Source organism: Protomyctophum bolini (assembly GCF_963924005.1).
Source record: "Protomyctophum bolini genome assembly, chromosome: 3".
NCBI classification, from domain to species: domain Eukaryota; kingdom Metazoa; phylum Chordata; class Actinopteri; order Myctophiformes; family Myctophidae; genus Protomyctophum; species Protomyctophum bolini.
In genome coordinates, this window is record NC_137864.1 from 40,504,967 (window position 1) to 40,519,186 (window position 14,220).

A 14,220-nucleotide genomic window follows, 5' to 3' on the forward strand; every position below is an offset into this window, starting at 1 on the left:
TCATCATTTTGGACCATGGGCTATAGCCCATATCGTACGGCATACTATAGCGCGCCGTTTTTCATCATTTTTGAGGATTTGAAAAAAATGATGAAATGACAAAAACGATGGGTTATAGCCCATGTTTTTGAAATTTTGAAAAAAAAAGTTAGCCTCGTTTCTCATCATTTTGGACCATGGGCTATAGCCCATATCGTACGGCATACTATAGCGCGCCGTTTTTCATCATTTTTGAGGATTTGAAAAAAATGACGAAATGACAAAAACGATGGGTTATAGCCCATGTTTTTGAAATTTTGGAAAAAAAAGTTAGCCTCGTTTCTCATCATTTTGGACCATGGGCTATAGCCCATATCGTACGGCATACTATAGCGCGCCGTTTTTCATCATTTTTGAGGATTTGAAAAAAATGACGAAATGACAAAAACGATGGGTTATAGCCCATGTTTTTGAAATTTTGAAAAAAAAAGTTAGCCTCGTTTCTCATCATTTTGGACCATGGGCTATAGCCCATATCGTACGGCATACTATAGCGCGCCGTTTTTCATCATTTTTGAGGATTTGAAAAAAATGACGAAATGACAAAAACGATGGGTTATAGCCCATGTTTTTGAAATTTTGAAAAAAAAAGTTAGCCTCGTTTCTCATCATTTTGGACCATGGGCTATAGCCCATATCGTACGGCATACTATAGCGCGCCGTTTTTCATCATTTTTGAGGATTTGAAAAAAATGACGAAATGACAAAAACGATGGGTTATAGCCCATGTTTTTGAAATTTTGAAAAAAAAAGTTAGCCTCGTTTCTCATCATTTTGGACCATGGGCTATAGCCCATATCGTACGGCATACTATAGCGCGCCGTTTTTCATCATTTTTGAGGATTTGAAAAAAATGACGAAATGACAAAAACGATGGGTTATAGCCCATGTTTTTGAAATTTTGAAAAAAAAAGTTAGCCTCGTTTCTCATCATTTTGGACCATGGGCTATAGCCCATATCGTACGGCATACTATAGCGCGCCGTTTTTCATCATTTTTGAGGATTTGAAAAAAATGACGAAATGACAAAAACGATGGGTTATAGCCCATGTTTTTGAAATTTTGAAAAAAAAAGTTAGCCTCGTTTCTCATCATTTTGGACCATGGGATATAGCCCATATCGTACGGCATACTATAGAGCGCCGTTTTTCATCATTTTTGAGGATTTGAAAAAAATGACGAAATGACAAAAACGATGGGTTATAGCCCATGTTTTTGAAATTTTGAAAAAAAAAGTTAGCCTCGTTTCTCATCATTTTGGACCATGGGCTATAGCCCATATCGTACGGCATACTATAGCGCGCCGTTTTTCATCATTTTTGAGGATTTGAAAAAAATGATGAAATGACAAAAACGATGGGTTATAGCCCATGTTTTTGAAATTTTGAAAAAAAAAGTTAGCCTCGTTTCTCATCATTTTGGACCATGGGCTATAGCCCATATCGTACGGCATACTATAGCGCGCCGTTTTTCATCATTTTTGAGGATTTGAAAAAAATGACGAAATGACAAAAACGATGGGTTATAGCCCATGTTTTTGAAATTTTGGAAAAAAAAGTTAGCCTCGTTTCTCATCATTTTGGACCATGGGCTATAGCCCATATCGTACGGCATACTATAGCGCGCCGTTTTTCATCATTTTTGAGGATTTGAAAAAAATGACGAAATGACAAAAACGATGGGTTATAGCCCATGTTTTTGAAATTTTGAAAAAAAAAGTTAGCCTCGTTTCTCATCATTTTGGACCATGGGCTATAGCCCATATCGTACGGCATACTATAGCGCGCCGTTTTTCATCATTTTTGAGGATTTGAAAAAAATGACGAAATGACAAAAACGATGGGTTATAGCCCATGTTTTTGAAATTTTGAAAAAAAAAGTTAGCCTCGTTTCTCATCATTTTGGACCATGGGCTATAGCCCATATCGTACGGCATACTATAGCGCGCCGTTTTTCATCATTTTTGAGGATTTGAAAAAAATGACGAAATGACAAAAACGATGGGTTATAGCCCATGTTTTTGAAATTAAAAAAAAAAAAGTTAGCCTCGTTTCTCATCATTTTGGACCATGGGCTATAGCCCATATCGTACGGCATACTATAGCGCGCCGTTTTTCATCATTTTTGAGGATTTGAAAAAAATGACGAAATGACAAAAACGATGGGTTATAGCCCATGTTTTTGAAATATTGGAAAAAAAAGTTAGCCTCGTTTCTTATCATTTTGGACCATGGGCTATAGCCCATATCGTACGGCATACTATAACGCGCCGTTTTTCATCATTTTTGAGGATTTGAAAAAAATGACGAAATGACAAAAACGATGGGTTATAGCCCATGTTTTTGAAATTTTGGAAAAAAAAGTTAGCCTCGTTTCTCATCATTTTGGACCATGGGCTATAGCCCATATCGTACGGCATACTATAGCGCGCCGTTTTTCATCATTTTTGAGGATTTGAAAAAAATGAAAAATTTAAAAAAACGATGGGTTATAGCCCATGTTTTTTGAAATTTTGGAAAAAAAAGTTTGCCTCGTTTCTCATCATTTTGGACCATGGGCTATAGCCCATATCGTACGGCATACTATGGCACGCCGTTTTTCATCATTTTTGAGGATTTGAAAAAAAAGAAAAAAAAACGATGGGTTATAGCCCATCTTTTTTGAAATTTTGAAAAAAAAAGTTAGCCTCGTTTCTCATCATTTTGGACCATTGGCTATAGCCCATATCGTACGGCATACTATAGCGCGCCGTTTTTCATCATTTTTGATTTTCCAAGACGAACATTTGACAAGTAATGATAATTCCACTATGATAATGAATTATCTTTTAATGCCCTGGCTGCCATCAGTCAGTTTTAGTTTCAGACTAATGAAAACATATTGCTTATTTTACTGTCCATTGAATGACATGAAAGGGACGGACTCCACAAAAAGACCAACCCCCAAAAATCTTTCTTTCACTGCAAAACTAAACTCAAACTCAACCCAACTTTATTGACACATCACAGGCTCACAAAGTGGGTTACAATCTTTGTTGTACACAAGCTGCTCAATCAGTTGCCATTTCAAGAAAGGTAGAAAGCGATAAAGGAACAAACAGTACACACACACACACACACATGTAATATATACAGTATATTTGAGGACATGAATATGCAACAACACTGTTACATTTCAGTTCATGTAATGGGGGCAATAAAATACCCAATAACGTGGGCCAATAATATGCAAATAAACTATCATACAATACTATCGTACAATATATATTTAAAAAACTTAAAAAAAAAGGTTTCACATAGAATATTTAATTACAAAAAGAAAACATTGTATTAACAGTACTGTGTTGTACATCCATGACACAACATCTTGTCATGGTTCATTCAACCAACATTTCCCCAGTCCAAAGTACCTTGAGAGTGAAATAAAACAAACTAAATGTTTGACTGTTTACAGTACCAATGCAATACCAGTTGGTACAAAACTACATTTGTTTTCTGCTTAAGGTTGCCCATTAAAATCTGTTACAGCTATTCACCCAGATTGAATTACATTGAATCCTATACATTTTAAAAGTTACTTCCCACCAAAAGGAAAACTTGCTGAAACCAATAATACAAAATACGTGTAGTACATCATTCGCAAACTTGTCCCCTGTTCAACTGGGGAGGAAGCCATTTGGAAAACCTTTTTTTCCACCTGTTTAAGGCAATTTTGTCTGTCTATAAAGTATTAACTTCCTGGACACATCAACAGCTAAATAAAACGTTTCATAACATTCAGTCACGACAGGAGGTGGGTTACTTACAGTAAATTTGAGATTATGGCAAAATGTATTCTGAAATAGAAGTTTGTTGACCAAGGAATCACATTTGCAACTTTGCATTAAAAAATATAGACAACCTTAAAGTGGCTGCAATAGTACACTTAGGCTAGAAAGAGTCTGAATGCATACAAACTTTATACTGTATGCGCGCAGTGACAGTCACTGAAATGTTCACTGTTTGTTAAATGTTTAAGGTTTACTAAGCCTTATTTTGTCGAACCGAACACACACACAGTCACACACAGTCACACACACACACAGTCACACACACACACACACACACACACACACACACACACACACACACACACACACACACACACACACACACACACACACACACACACACACACACACACAGTCACACACACGTGTCTCAGGGTAGTTACAGTACATTATAGCTATTTGTAATGTTATCACGACACATAAATCACTCCTTGGCTCATATTCTTGTAAAATGTGACACAACTATAGTTACTGTCACCGACTAGTCAATACATTCAAATGTTTTGTTTTCTTTTCTCAATCATAAAAAAAACGAACCAATTTAGGAGCAAAAGCTGATCTTGAATCACAGTTTTCCAAAACCAAGTCATAGCAGAACCGATACTCTGGGGTAGAGCTAGGCCAGATGGTAACCGCCAGGTTCCCAGTTCGATCCCTGTGGGCTCCCCCAGAGTCAGTGTCGAAGTGTCCTTGAGCAAGACACTGAACCCCCTAATTGCTCCAGATGAGGTTCCTTGCATGGTTTCCTCCGCCATCGGTGTGTGAATGTGTATTTGAACGTTTATGTAAAGCGCTTTGGATGAAGGCGCTAAATAAATGCACCGTTTCACATGGCTCCCGGACAGAGAATAGACCATTGCTACAAGTGTTGTTTTTGGCAGCGAATTTCTATTTTAGTTTTAGTCGGTGTCTCTTGAATAGTTTTCACTTAGTTTTAGTCACATTTTTGTCGACTGGAATGTTCTAGTGTTTAAGTCTAGTCTTAGTCGACTAAATGTCATACGATTTTAGTAGACTAAATCTACAGTTGATTTAGTCGACTAAAATGTGTTTTGACAGGCCTTGATGTCGTTGTAATGACATATTTTACACTTTGGTTGCATGCTGAAAATAGCAGATATACAATCTCTGTATATCTGCTATTTTCAGCATGCAACCCAGCATAAAACTGGATCTCTTGTCCACTGGTCCCTTAATACAGATAATTCTGGAGGTCCTCGACCTCGTGAACATTTTTTGAGAACCACCGGACATAGAAACGTGTTTTTTTTGTGTCAGCATTTTTAAGAAGTCATTTTGTGGAATCGCAAACAGCTTTAGCTATTGAAAAACAGCAGATCTACAAGCTCGTAGCGCACCACTCGGTGGCGCGCTACGAGCTTGTAGATCTGTTGTTTTTTCGAAGATAACGGCTGACATTTTTAGAATCTGATCTCAGGTACCAGAATGGGTTAATCAGACCAGCAGTGTATGTGTCCAGTCAGTGGAAACCTCATCGTATGAATCTGATCTCAGGTCAGAAGAACGGGTTAATTAACACAGGTGCGTCTTCATGTGCCTCTCGAGGTGCGAGGTGCGCGAGAAGCGGCGGTAGCAGACGGGGCAGGTGAAGGGGCGGAAGCCCGTGTGCAGCAGCTTGTGGCGCAGCAGGTGGCTGCGGCGGATGAAGCTCTTGCCGCACTGCTCGCAGTGCTGCGTGCGCTCGCCCGTGTGCGTGACAGCGTGCCGCTTCAGCTCGCTCTGGTAGGAGAAGCCTTTGCCGCAGAACTCGCAGACCACCTTGAACGGAGCGCCAGCGCCGCCGTCGCCGTTGTTGTTGTTGTTGTTGTTGCTGCTCCGTTGCGCCCCCTGGTGGTGGTGGTGGTGGTGCTGGAGGCCGAAGATGATGCCTTCGTCCGAGGCGTGATGGTGTCCTCCTCCTCCTCCTCCTCTCCGCAGCAGAGACAGGTCGGGCAGCATGTCGCACGCCCCTCCGTAGTCGCCCCCGGGGTACATTTGGTGGCCCGCGGCACCTCCTAGTGCAAATGGATGGGTGTCAAGTGTTTGATTTAGGGCCGATTCATACTCCTATTTTACCGCTGTTTCGGCGCTGTAGTGCCGAAATGATTTCGGCTCGTCAGAAATTTTCAGTAGCACCGAAGAGTCGACTTTAGGACGGTACCCCCACCCCCCCCCCCCGAACCTCAAATGACGTCACATTGTAGGCTCTACAGAGCCAAATGACGTCACGTTGTAGGCTCTACAGAGCCAAATGACGTCACATTGTAGGCTCTAGAGCCTACAATGTGACGTCATTTGGCTCTGTAGAGCCTACAATGTGACGTCATTTGGCTCTAGCCAAATGACGTCACATTGTAGGCTCTACAGAGCCAAATGACATCACATTGTAGTCTACAGAGCCAAATGACGTCACGTTGTAGGCTCTACAGAGCCAAATGACGTCACGTTGTAGGCTCTACAGAGCCAAATGACGTCACGTTGTAGGCTCTACAGAGCCAAATGACGTCACATTGTAGGCTCTACAGAGCCAAATGACATCACATTGTAGTCTACAGAGCCAAATGACGTCACATTGTAGGCTCTACAGAGCCAAAATGACGTCACATTGTAGGCTCGAGTCTACAGCACCGAACAGACTTTTATTCGGCTCTAAAATAGAGCTCATGGGGCTATATCTTGCGCAATCCCTTAAAGGAGAATTCCATGCTAGAAGGCTTTCTTACCTTTATTTGTAGTTGTTACGTCCCCACCAAAGAGGTCCAGGTGTTTTTTGTGAAAAAGCTCCATATTGGCTATTTCCCCTACCATAAGCCCTCAATGAATTGCATTGAATGGGAATTGAATGGGGCTATGGGGTGTTATGCTAGTTCGCTTATTTCCATCGAAATAAGTAGTAAAGTGTGCCACTTGGGATATTATTTACATTATGAAGAGAGGATATATACAAATAAATTATAATTTTGAGCGATGGAAATAAGCGAATTAGCACAACACCCCATAGCCCCATTCAATTCAATGCAATTCATTTAGGGCTTATGGTAGGGGAAACAGCCAATAAGGAGCTTTTGCACAAAACAAAACCTGGACCTCTTTGGTGGGGACGTAACAACTACAAAGAAAGGTAAGAAAGCCTTTTAGTATGGAATTCTCCTTTAACTCTTATTCCTAAACTAATTTGCCATTTTTTCTTTTTACCATTAAAAAAAACCCTTAGTTCAAATGTCTCGATGTAGATCGGCTAGTTGAACTATTTTAATATGTTTTTAAAAAGAAACTTAAATCTTTGGAATAAAACTTGATTTAGTTTTTTTTAGTCTTAGTTTTAGTTGCTAGTCTAGGTTTAGTCGACTAAATATATGATCTTTTTAGTCGACTACAGCTGCAGATGTTTTTTTGTCGGCAAGAATGCGTTTTTGATGCCGTCGTATAAATATGGCTGATTTTTACACTCGCTGAAAATAGCCCCCAATAGCAACCAAGTGTAAAATTACTTATACTGGATCTCTTGCCCACTAACTAGTCCCTTCCTAACATTTTAGTCTAGTTTTTATGTGTCGACGAAATTGTCAATATAATTAGTCTCAGCTTTAGTCATCATAGCTCAGTTTTCATTTAGTTTTCAGTGAAAAAAAAAGGTAGTCGAAGAACATTTTAATATACCTGGATTAGAGGTGTCCGATCGGCCCTTATTTGGTCATATCGGTTCATATCTGTATCGGCGAATATGCCAGTCTAACCAGTGATCCGACACAGGGGTAAGCCAAGGGGTCGACACTATGGCAGGTAAATACAAATTTGGGGCATGTGGAGTTTGCTTTCGAGTTGCCCAAACTGCAAGTGCACATTTGACACATATGTAGGTAGGTGGTTGAACGAACACATAGGTAGGTAGGTAGGTGGGCGAACGAACACATAGGTAGGTGAACGCGGACATTGCTGTTCCTTGGAGTGGCCGCAGCACCACATCATAAAGGGGTCGTCATCCCTAACCTGGATGGATAAAGGGGTCGTCATCCCTAACCTGGATGATGCAGCTGGAAGGCCAGATGTACGGCTGCATCGTCCGTATCCTCCCGGGAGGACGGCGGGTCCAGGTCGATGCTCTCCGGCTCCCTCTTGATGAGGACGCCCACGTCGTCGTCGTCGTCGTCGCCGAGCTGGTCGAGACACGCCTCGATGTTGAGCTGCTGCTGATGGCGGTCGTCTGGATGGTGGTCTGGATGGCGGTGGTCTGGATGGTGCTGCTCTTTGCTCTCCTCCGGCAGGTGGAAGTGCCACTCTGCCGGGGAGCCCCCCATGCTCAGCTCGGCTGGGTGGTGGTGGTGGTGCGGCTGGGATACCAGCGGAGAGGCACAGGGTTGTGCTGCAGAAAAGGGAGATGATTTTTTTTATCCCACGATTTTTGTAACCCATTTTTCACCCCTGTGTCAATCATCTACTGTGATCCTGGGCTCTACACACCCTCCACCAACCTAGTCCCCTTATATGGGGGCCAAGGGGAGAGCAACGGACTTGAACTCATGCTTCCTTCATGCCTGAGTGTCCAAGTTGCTCCTTTACACCTGACAGGGGGGGGAGTTTCCCTGGTTGGACGTAGCGCGTGGAAGGAACACGTTATTCCAACCAGTTCCTTTCCCCTCCATCAGGCGCCCCGGCTGGCCAGGGGGAAGCAGTTTAGTGACCAGGATTACTGCATGTTTTTTGTGAGGGTACCTACCCTAGGGGACACGGGGAGAACATGCTAACTCCACACAGAAAGGCCACACGGAAAAGGGAGATGATTGATTGATGACGGTGATCAGAAAATCATGGCTATTCTGACAGAGATAGTAATCAGAAACATGGTAAGGTAATGTTCATCTGGCAGTTCATGACCTGGTTTAAAATCTATTCTGACCTGAGATCAGATTCTAAAAATGTCTTCTAAATCCTTGACAGTTTAAAACAAATAGCAGACCTACAAGCTCGTAGCGCGCCACTCGGTGGCGCGCTACGAGCTTGTAGGTCTGCAAAAAAAAAGTTTTCTATGTCAGCGGTGCTCAACCTTTTTCATGCCAAGGACCGCCAGAATTTTCTGAATTTGGCCGTGGACCCCCATCTGAATATATGTTGTTTCAAGGACCCGTCCCCAGAAACAAAGATTTGAGTTAAAAACGTCTTTGAATATACATTCAAAGACTTGCATTTTTTCATTTTCACATTTTCACGATTTTTTATCAATAGCTAAAAATGGGATAAAACGAAAATAAGACGTCTATTAGACCAAGAAATGCTCAGTGGGAATGCTTAAAACACCCAAAAGGGGTTAAACATGATGATCGTCAGTGATGCGAATGACTGGATATGGACAACAATAACAATATTGGATAATAATAATAATAATAAGCCATGTTTGAAATGGCTCCTCCTCTCCGTTCACACCTTTCTCCGCTGCCTTGTTGCCTCGAAGTCGCTCATTTTTTACGCTTCCCAGTTCAGTTTTATAGTCCGACCGCGTCACACTTCCCTGCAGCACACAAAACAAACAAACAAACAAGTGCAATATTGAGCATGCACAACTTAGACATTCTATTAATTCATTTTGACCCGGGAACGATTCTATGAATTTCTTCTAAATCCTGACAGTTTTCTGAAAAAGCTATGTTTCTATGTCGTTCTTCCTATAGAGGCAGCAGTGGCCGAACGGTTTGCAAAGCGGTCTTGATATCGTGAAGGTCGCTATAGTTCGTATCTCCGGACCGGCACGTTAAAATTATTATTGAAGGGTAACAAGACTACTCGCCCCGTTTCTGTTTTCCTCCCAGTATTTTCCCCAGTGAGGGGTGGGAGAGGCTGGACAGCAGACGGCTGGACTTTGAATTTGAACTATAAACTTTCATTACAGCAGAACAAATATAATTTATGAAAAGCTACTACAGTGAAGTCTGTACACAGAAGTTGTTGTAGGATAATGTGGGGATTATCTGACGAGGTACCATTTGAGTGGGCAAAACCTTACATATACTAAATAATACTAAATTGTTTATAGGTTCAATATAATGGGTTCATTCATTGTGCGTAGAGTAGAATAGAGTAGAGCTTGATACCCGATAAAACAACCTCATTGAGAACCCGAAATCAATAATCTATGGGCTTATCAAGCCCGTTTTCGAGCATATAGCGGCCCATGACGTCATGTTTAAACAATCAAGACAAGAGGCGATCAAGAAATAAATGTAATCCTCCACGCTGGCACAAACATGTCTGTCTAAAAGTGCAGTGATCACAAAAAACATGCAGTAATCCTGGTCTCTAAACTGCCTCCCCCTGGCCAGCCGGGGCGCCTGATGGAGGGGAAAGGAACTGGTTGGAATAACGTGTTCCTTCCACACGCTACGTCCAACCAGGGAAACTCCCCCCCTGTCAGGTGTAAAGGAGCAACTTGGACACTCAGGCATGAAGGAAGCATGAGTTCAAGTCCATTGCTCTCCCCAGGTTGGCGGAGGGTGTGTAGAGCCCAGGATCACATTAGATGATTGACACAGGGGTGGAAAATGGGTTACAAAATTGTGGGATAAAAAATATATTTAAAAAACAAAAAGTGCATTAATACGCCTGCCAACCAGCACTGTAGGGGGGGGGGGGGGGGGGGATTTTAAAGTGACGGTACACATATTAACCCGTTTATTAACAGTTTCTTTAATATTATTTTACTGGTAAAGAGATCAATTGCCTTTGTTAGAAAAGTTCAATCCGTATGTATTTGAAGGCCCAAAAATAATATACTGGTTCTGTTCAGAATGTATCGTCTCTCGTCTTTCCACAGAATAATAGAAAATGCTCGATAAGTGGGCTCGATAAGAACCCGGCTCGATAAGCCTGATCCATGAGGTGCTCCTTATCAATTATAAGGAGCTCCATCCCCACTCATAGGTAACCCATCATTATGATATTCATAACATAAAACATAATGATAAATCAATCAAATTAATTAACGGTAGAACATACATCCTCTTCTGGCTCCTCTTCGGTTTGCGTTGCGGCCACCGCCTTGTTATGGCGCCAGCCAGCAGGGGGCGCTGGGGGACAGCGAGCTGCGCTGCTTTGTGTCAACGCTGCCAGTAGACCTGCTTCATTGTTCCCTATGACAGAGACAGTGATGGAGAGAGGTTTACAATGTCGCCCAGGGGGGGTCTCTATGGAGAATAACATGGGGTGATCTTAATATCGTCTACTATAAGCGTTGTGGTCCAAAAATAAACAAGCTGTCTCTGCGTTATTGTTTTTTTTTTTTTTTTATATATTTTTTATCCCACGATTTTGTAACCCATTTTTCACCCCTGTGCCAATAATCTACTGTGATCCTGGGCTCTACACACCCTCCGCCAACCTGGGGAGAGCAACGGACTTAACTCATGCTCCCTTCATGCCCGAGTGTCCAAGTTGCTCCTTTACACCTGACAGGGGGGGGTTTCCCTGGTTGGACGTAGCGCGTGGAAGGAACACGTTATTCCAACCAGTTCCTTTCCCCTCCATCAGGCGACCCGGCTGGCCAGGGGGAGGCAGTTTAGAGACCAGGATTACTGCATGTTTTTTGTGAGGGTAACTACCCTAGGGGACACGGGGAGAACATGCAAACTCCACACAGAAAGGCCCTTTCGCCAACCCCGCCTTCGGGTATGGGCACTGATGACGCGGAGGAGGAAACACGCCGCCAGCACCCACAGTGCCCCGAGTGGGAATCGAACCCAGGACCTTCTAGCTGTGAGGCGACAGCACTACCAACTGTGCCACCGTGCCCCTTCTCTGCGTTATTGTTAGGGAGGTGTCTCTGTATCGTTTGAGACCGTCAGTCACTCATATAATGATACAGTCTGTTTCTAGCGATAATGTAACTAATTCGACAGCAGTAACAATAGCGTTTTCTCTCAGTCAGTTGATTCTTCATATCCATATGAGTGAAGCGGCCGGGGTGACATGTTTATTTTTCAAACACAGTTCTTATATGAGGCGATCTAAAATCTCCCCTATGGGGATTACAATGCAAATAAAAAGTACATGAACCCGTCGCCCTCTACCAATATTGACATCAAGACTTCGGTGCTCTATTTGCATCACTGCATGCAGTGGTGGGGAAAAGTACTCAAAGAGGTCTTGAAAACGTGTAAAGAGACATTCTGCATAACTTCCATGCCAATACATTTGACATACTTTTAGTCAAGTACACAATATTGGAAGAACAGGTTAAACCGGCTTTGTAAATAATGAGGAAAGGGCATGATGTTGGCTAACTTCAGGCGTTAAGATGGACTTTAATCTCTGCCCGGGCTGGTCGTGACGCATACTGGACTCTGTCCTGGCTATTTATTGACTGACGCATGGAACAGATAGACATGTTGATTGATTGATTGATTGAATGATTGAATTATGGTATTTGTAAAGACATGATCATAATGAACATAAAAAGCTAAAATAGTTTTATTTCATTTTACATACAAGTTACATCCCTTGGACTTCAAAACTCCCGCAATTTGACCTTGATTGCAGTTTGTACGGACGTGCGGTTTACAAAGATTGTTGAAAGTTTGTGTATTCAATTCATTAAGATGCCATGCATATTTAGTGAGAGCCATTCATCAGTACTGTATATACATTCAGAGGCATTTCCAGCTAAAACGGCAGTGCCTTTGTTTATTACATTGCACTTTCAAATGACATGACTTCATTTACATGGATATTTGTGTCTCGAAAAGACATTTTATATATATATAGGCCTAGGTAATAGTAAAAATGAGTTACTGTATGTAAGACAAACTTTAAGTTAGCCTGCATGTTTGAATATCGTTACGGTTTACTTAAAAGCCAAATAGTGGTGGCAGCGTCTGCGACTCAACTGCCATACCACCCATTTTGGGGCGGGAACCCCTTTTGGCGTTTTAAACATTATGTTATAATTTAGCTTTTGAAAAATAGCAGATCTACAAGCTCATAGCGCGCCACCGAGTGGTGCGCTACGAGCTTGTAGGTCTGCTATTTTTGAAAAATCGAAGAGCGACTGACATAGAAGACATTTTTTAGAATCTGATCTCAGGTCAGAATGAAAACTCAGGATGTAGAAGACATTTTTAGAATCTGATCTCAGGTCAGAATGGGTTAACAGTGAAGTTCTCCACAGGATGACCACTCCACACATTTCACAGAGAAGACCAAATCAGACTATAGGTTTAAAACAGCTCTGTTATCATGAGTGGTTTTAAAAGTGGACTCCCGAGATCCCCACAGCCACAGTGTCCTTGAGAGGATTCCCCAGCTAAATGAATTCATATATTTTAGCATAAAAACTAAATCTACTGTAAATCAGTTATTTGAAAATAACCTAAGTATATCTACAAGCTCATTGTCAATACATGCAGGTGTGGTAGCTATAGCCTTGGATCAACCATCATTGATTGATTGATTGAACATTTTATGAAATGACCAGGGTATACATTTCAAGCCAAACACATCTACTCGAGGATAGACCCAGAAAAGGCACAAAGACTATACCTACATTTTCAATTCATCATGGATGCATTTGATCAAGTATGACTTTTGCTTTAGTATCATAGATACGGATGCCAAAAGTCAGACTTGTATTGATTACAATTATGAAAGTCTGGATCCATGCAGAGGGGGGGCTATATATTCATAATAATCACAGCACACACACACACACACACACACTTTTGATTGATTGAAATATGTATTAACAGTTTGCAGAATTACAGTACATTTCAAGCACAACTCAATACAAAGACTGTTAACTGTGAGGATACACACACACACACACACACACACACACACACACACACACACACACGAAAACGTGTGCTTTTGCATGTCCTGCTGCATTATAGCTGCTCTTACAACCAGGCTTATTGCTACACAGTTTATTACTATTATTATTATTATGAATTGGTGTAATAATAGCCTACCTATCGCGGCGTTCCTGTGCGCCTCTTCGTGGGCAGGCTGGTGCACTGAGTGGTATCTGGTCTTCAGCTGGTCCTTCAGGATGACAGCAGCACAATAGTCACTGACCAGTTTGTTGATCTCCGTCACAGCAGAGATCACCAGCTTCTCCATGATGGAGGACAGCTGCGAGTGGAAGATCAGCGTCTCTGACATGGTTGCAGAAACAGACAAATATATAACGGAACACCAGAAGAAAACCCAAATAACAGACCCGATAACAGCAATTAACTGTAGTTTTATTTTATTTATTATTATTATTTTAGGGGTAAAACACGATGCGCCGCCGCGGCCTGTGAGGTAAACACAGCCAGACTGCCTGGGAAATATGGCTTCTTGTTCTTTTGGAGTTGTACTACTAA

The 14,220-nt window shown here is 41.9% G+C and overlaps 1 protein-coding gene across 1 annotated transcript; it reads right to left on the reverse strand.

Moving 5' to 3' along the window:
* Positions 1-5,285: 5,285 nt before the first annotated feature.
* LOC308313038 (uncharacterized protein) lies at positions 5,286-14,141 on the reverse strand. Its single transcript, XM_080759907.1, has 5 exons — positions 13,822-14,141; positions 10,856-10,989; positions 9,290-9,374; positions 7,890-8,231; positions 5,286-5,883 (listed from the first exon to the last, which is right to left on the reverse strand). Exons 1-5 carry the CDS (start codon positions 14,012-14,014, stop codon positions 5,402-5,404), a joined length of 1,236 nt encoding a protein of 411 aa, XP_080616033.1. The 5' UTR covers positions 14,015-14,141; the 3' UTR covers positions 5,286-5,401.
* Between the last annotated feature and the right edge of the window lie 79 nt (positions 14,142-14,220).

Excerpts from the sequence above, each read along its gene's own strand:
- LOC308313038 (XM_080759907.1), bottom strand. The coding sequence starts at position 14,014 with ATGTCAGAGACGCTGATCTTCCACTCGCAGCTGTCCTCCATCATGGAG. Across the intron at positions 9,375-10,855 it reads AAGAGGAGCCAGAAGAGGAT|GGAAGTGTGACGCGGTCGGA; the intron begins GTATGTTCTACC and ends TGTGTGCTGCAG. Across the intron at positions 8,232-9,289 it reads CAACAAGGCAGCGGAGAAAG|CACAACCCTGTGCCTCTCCG; the intron begins GTGTGAACGGAG and ends CCTTTTCTGCAG.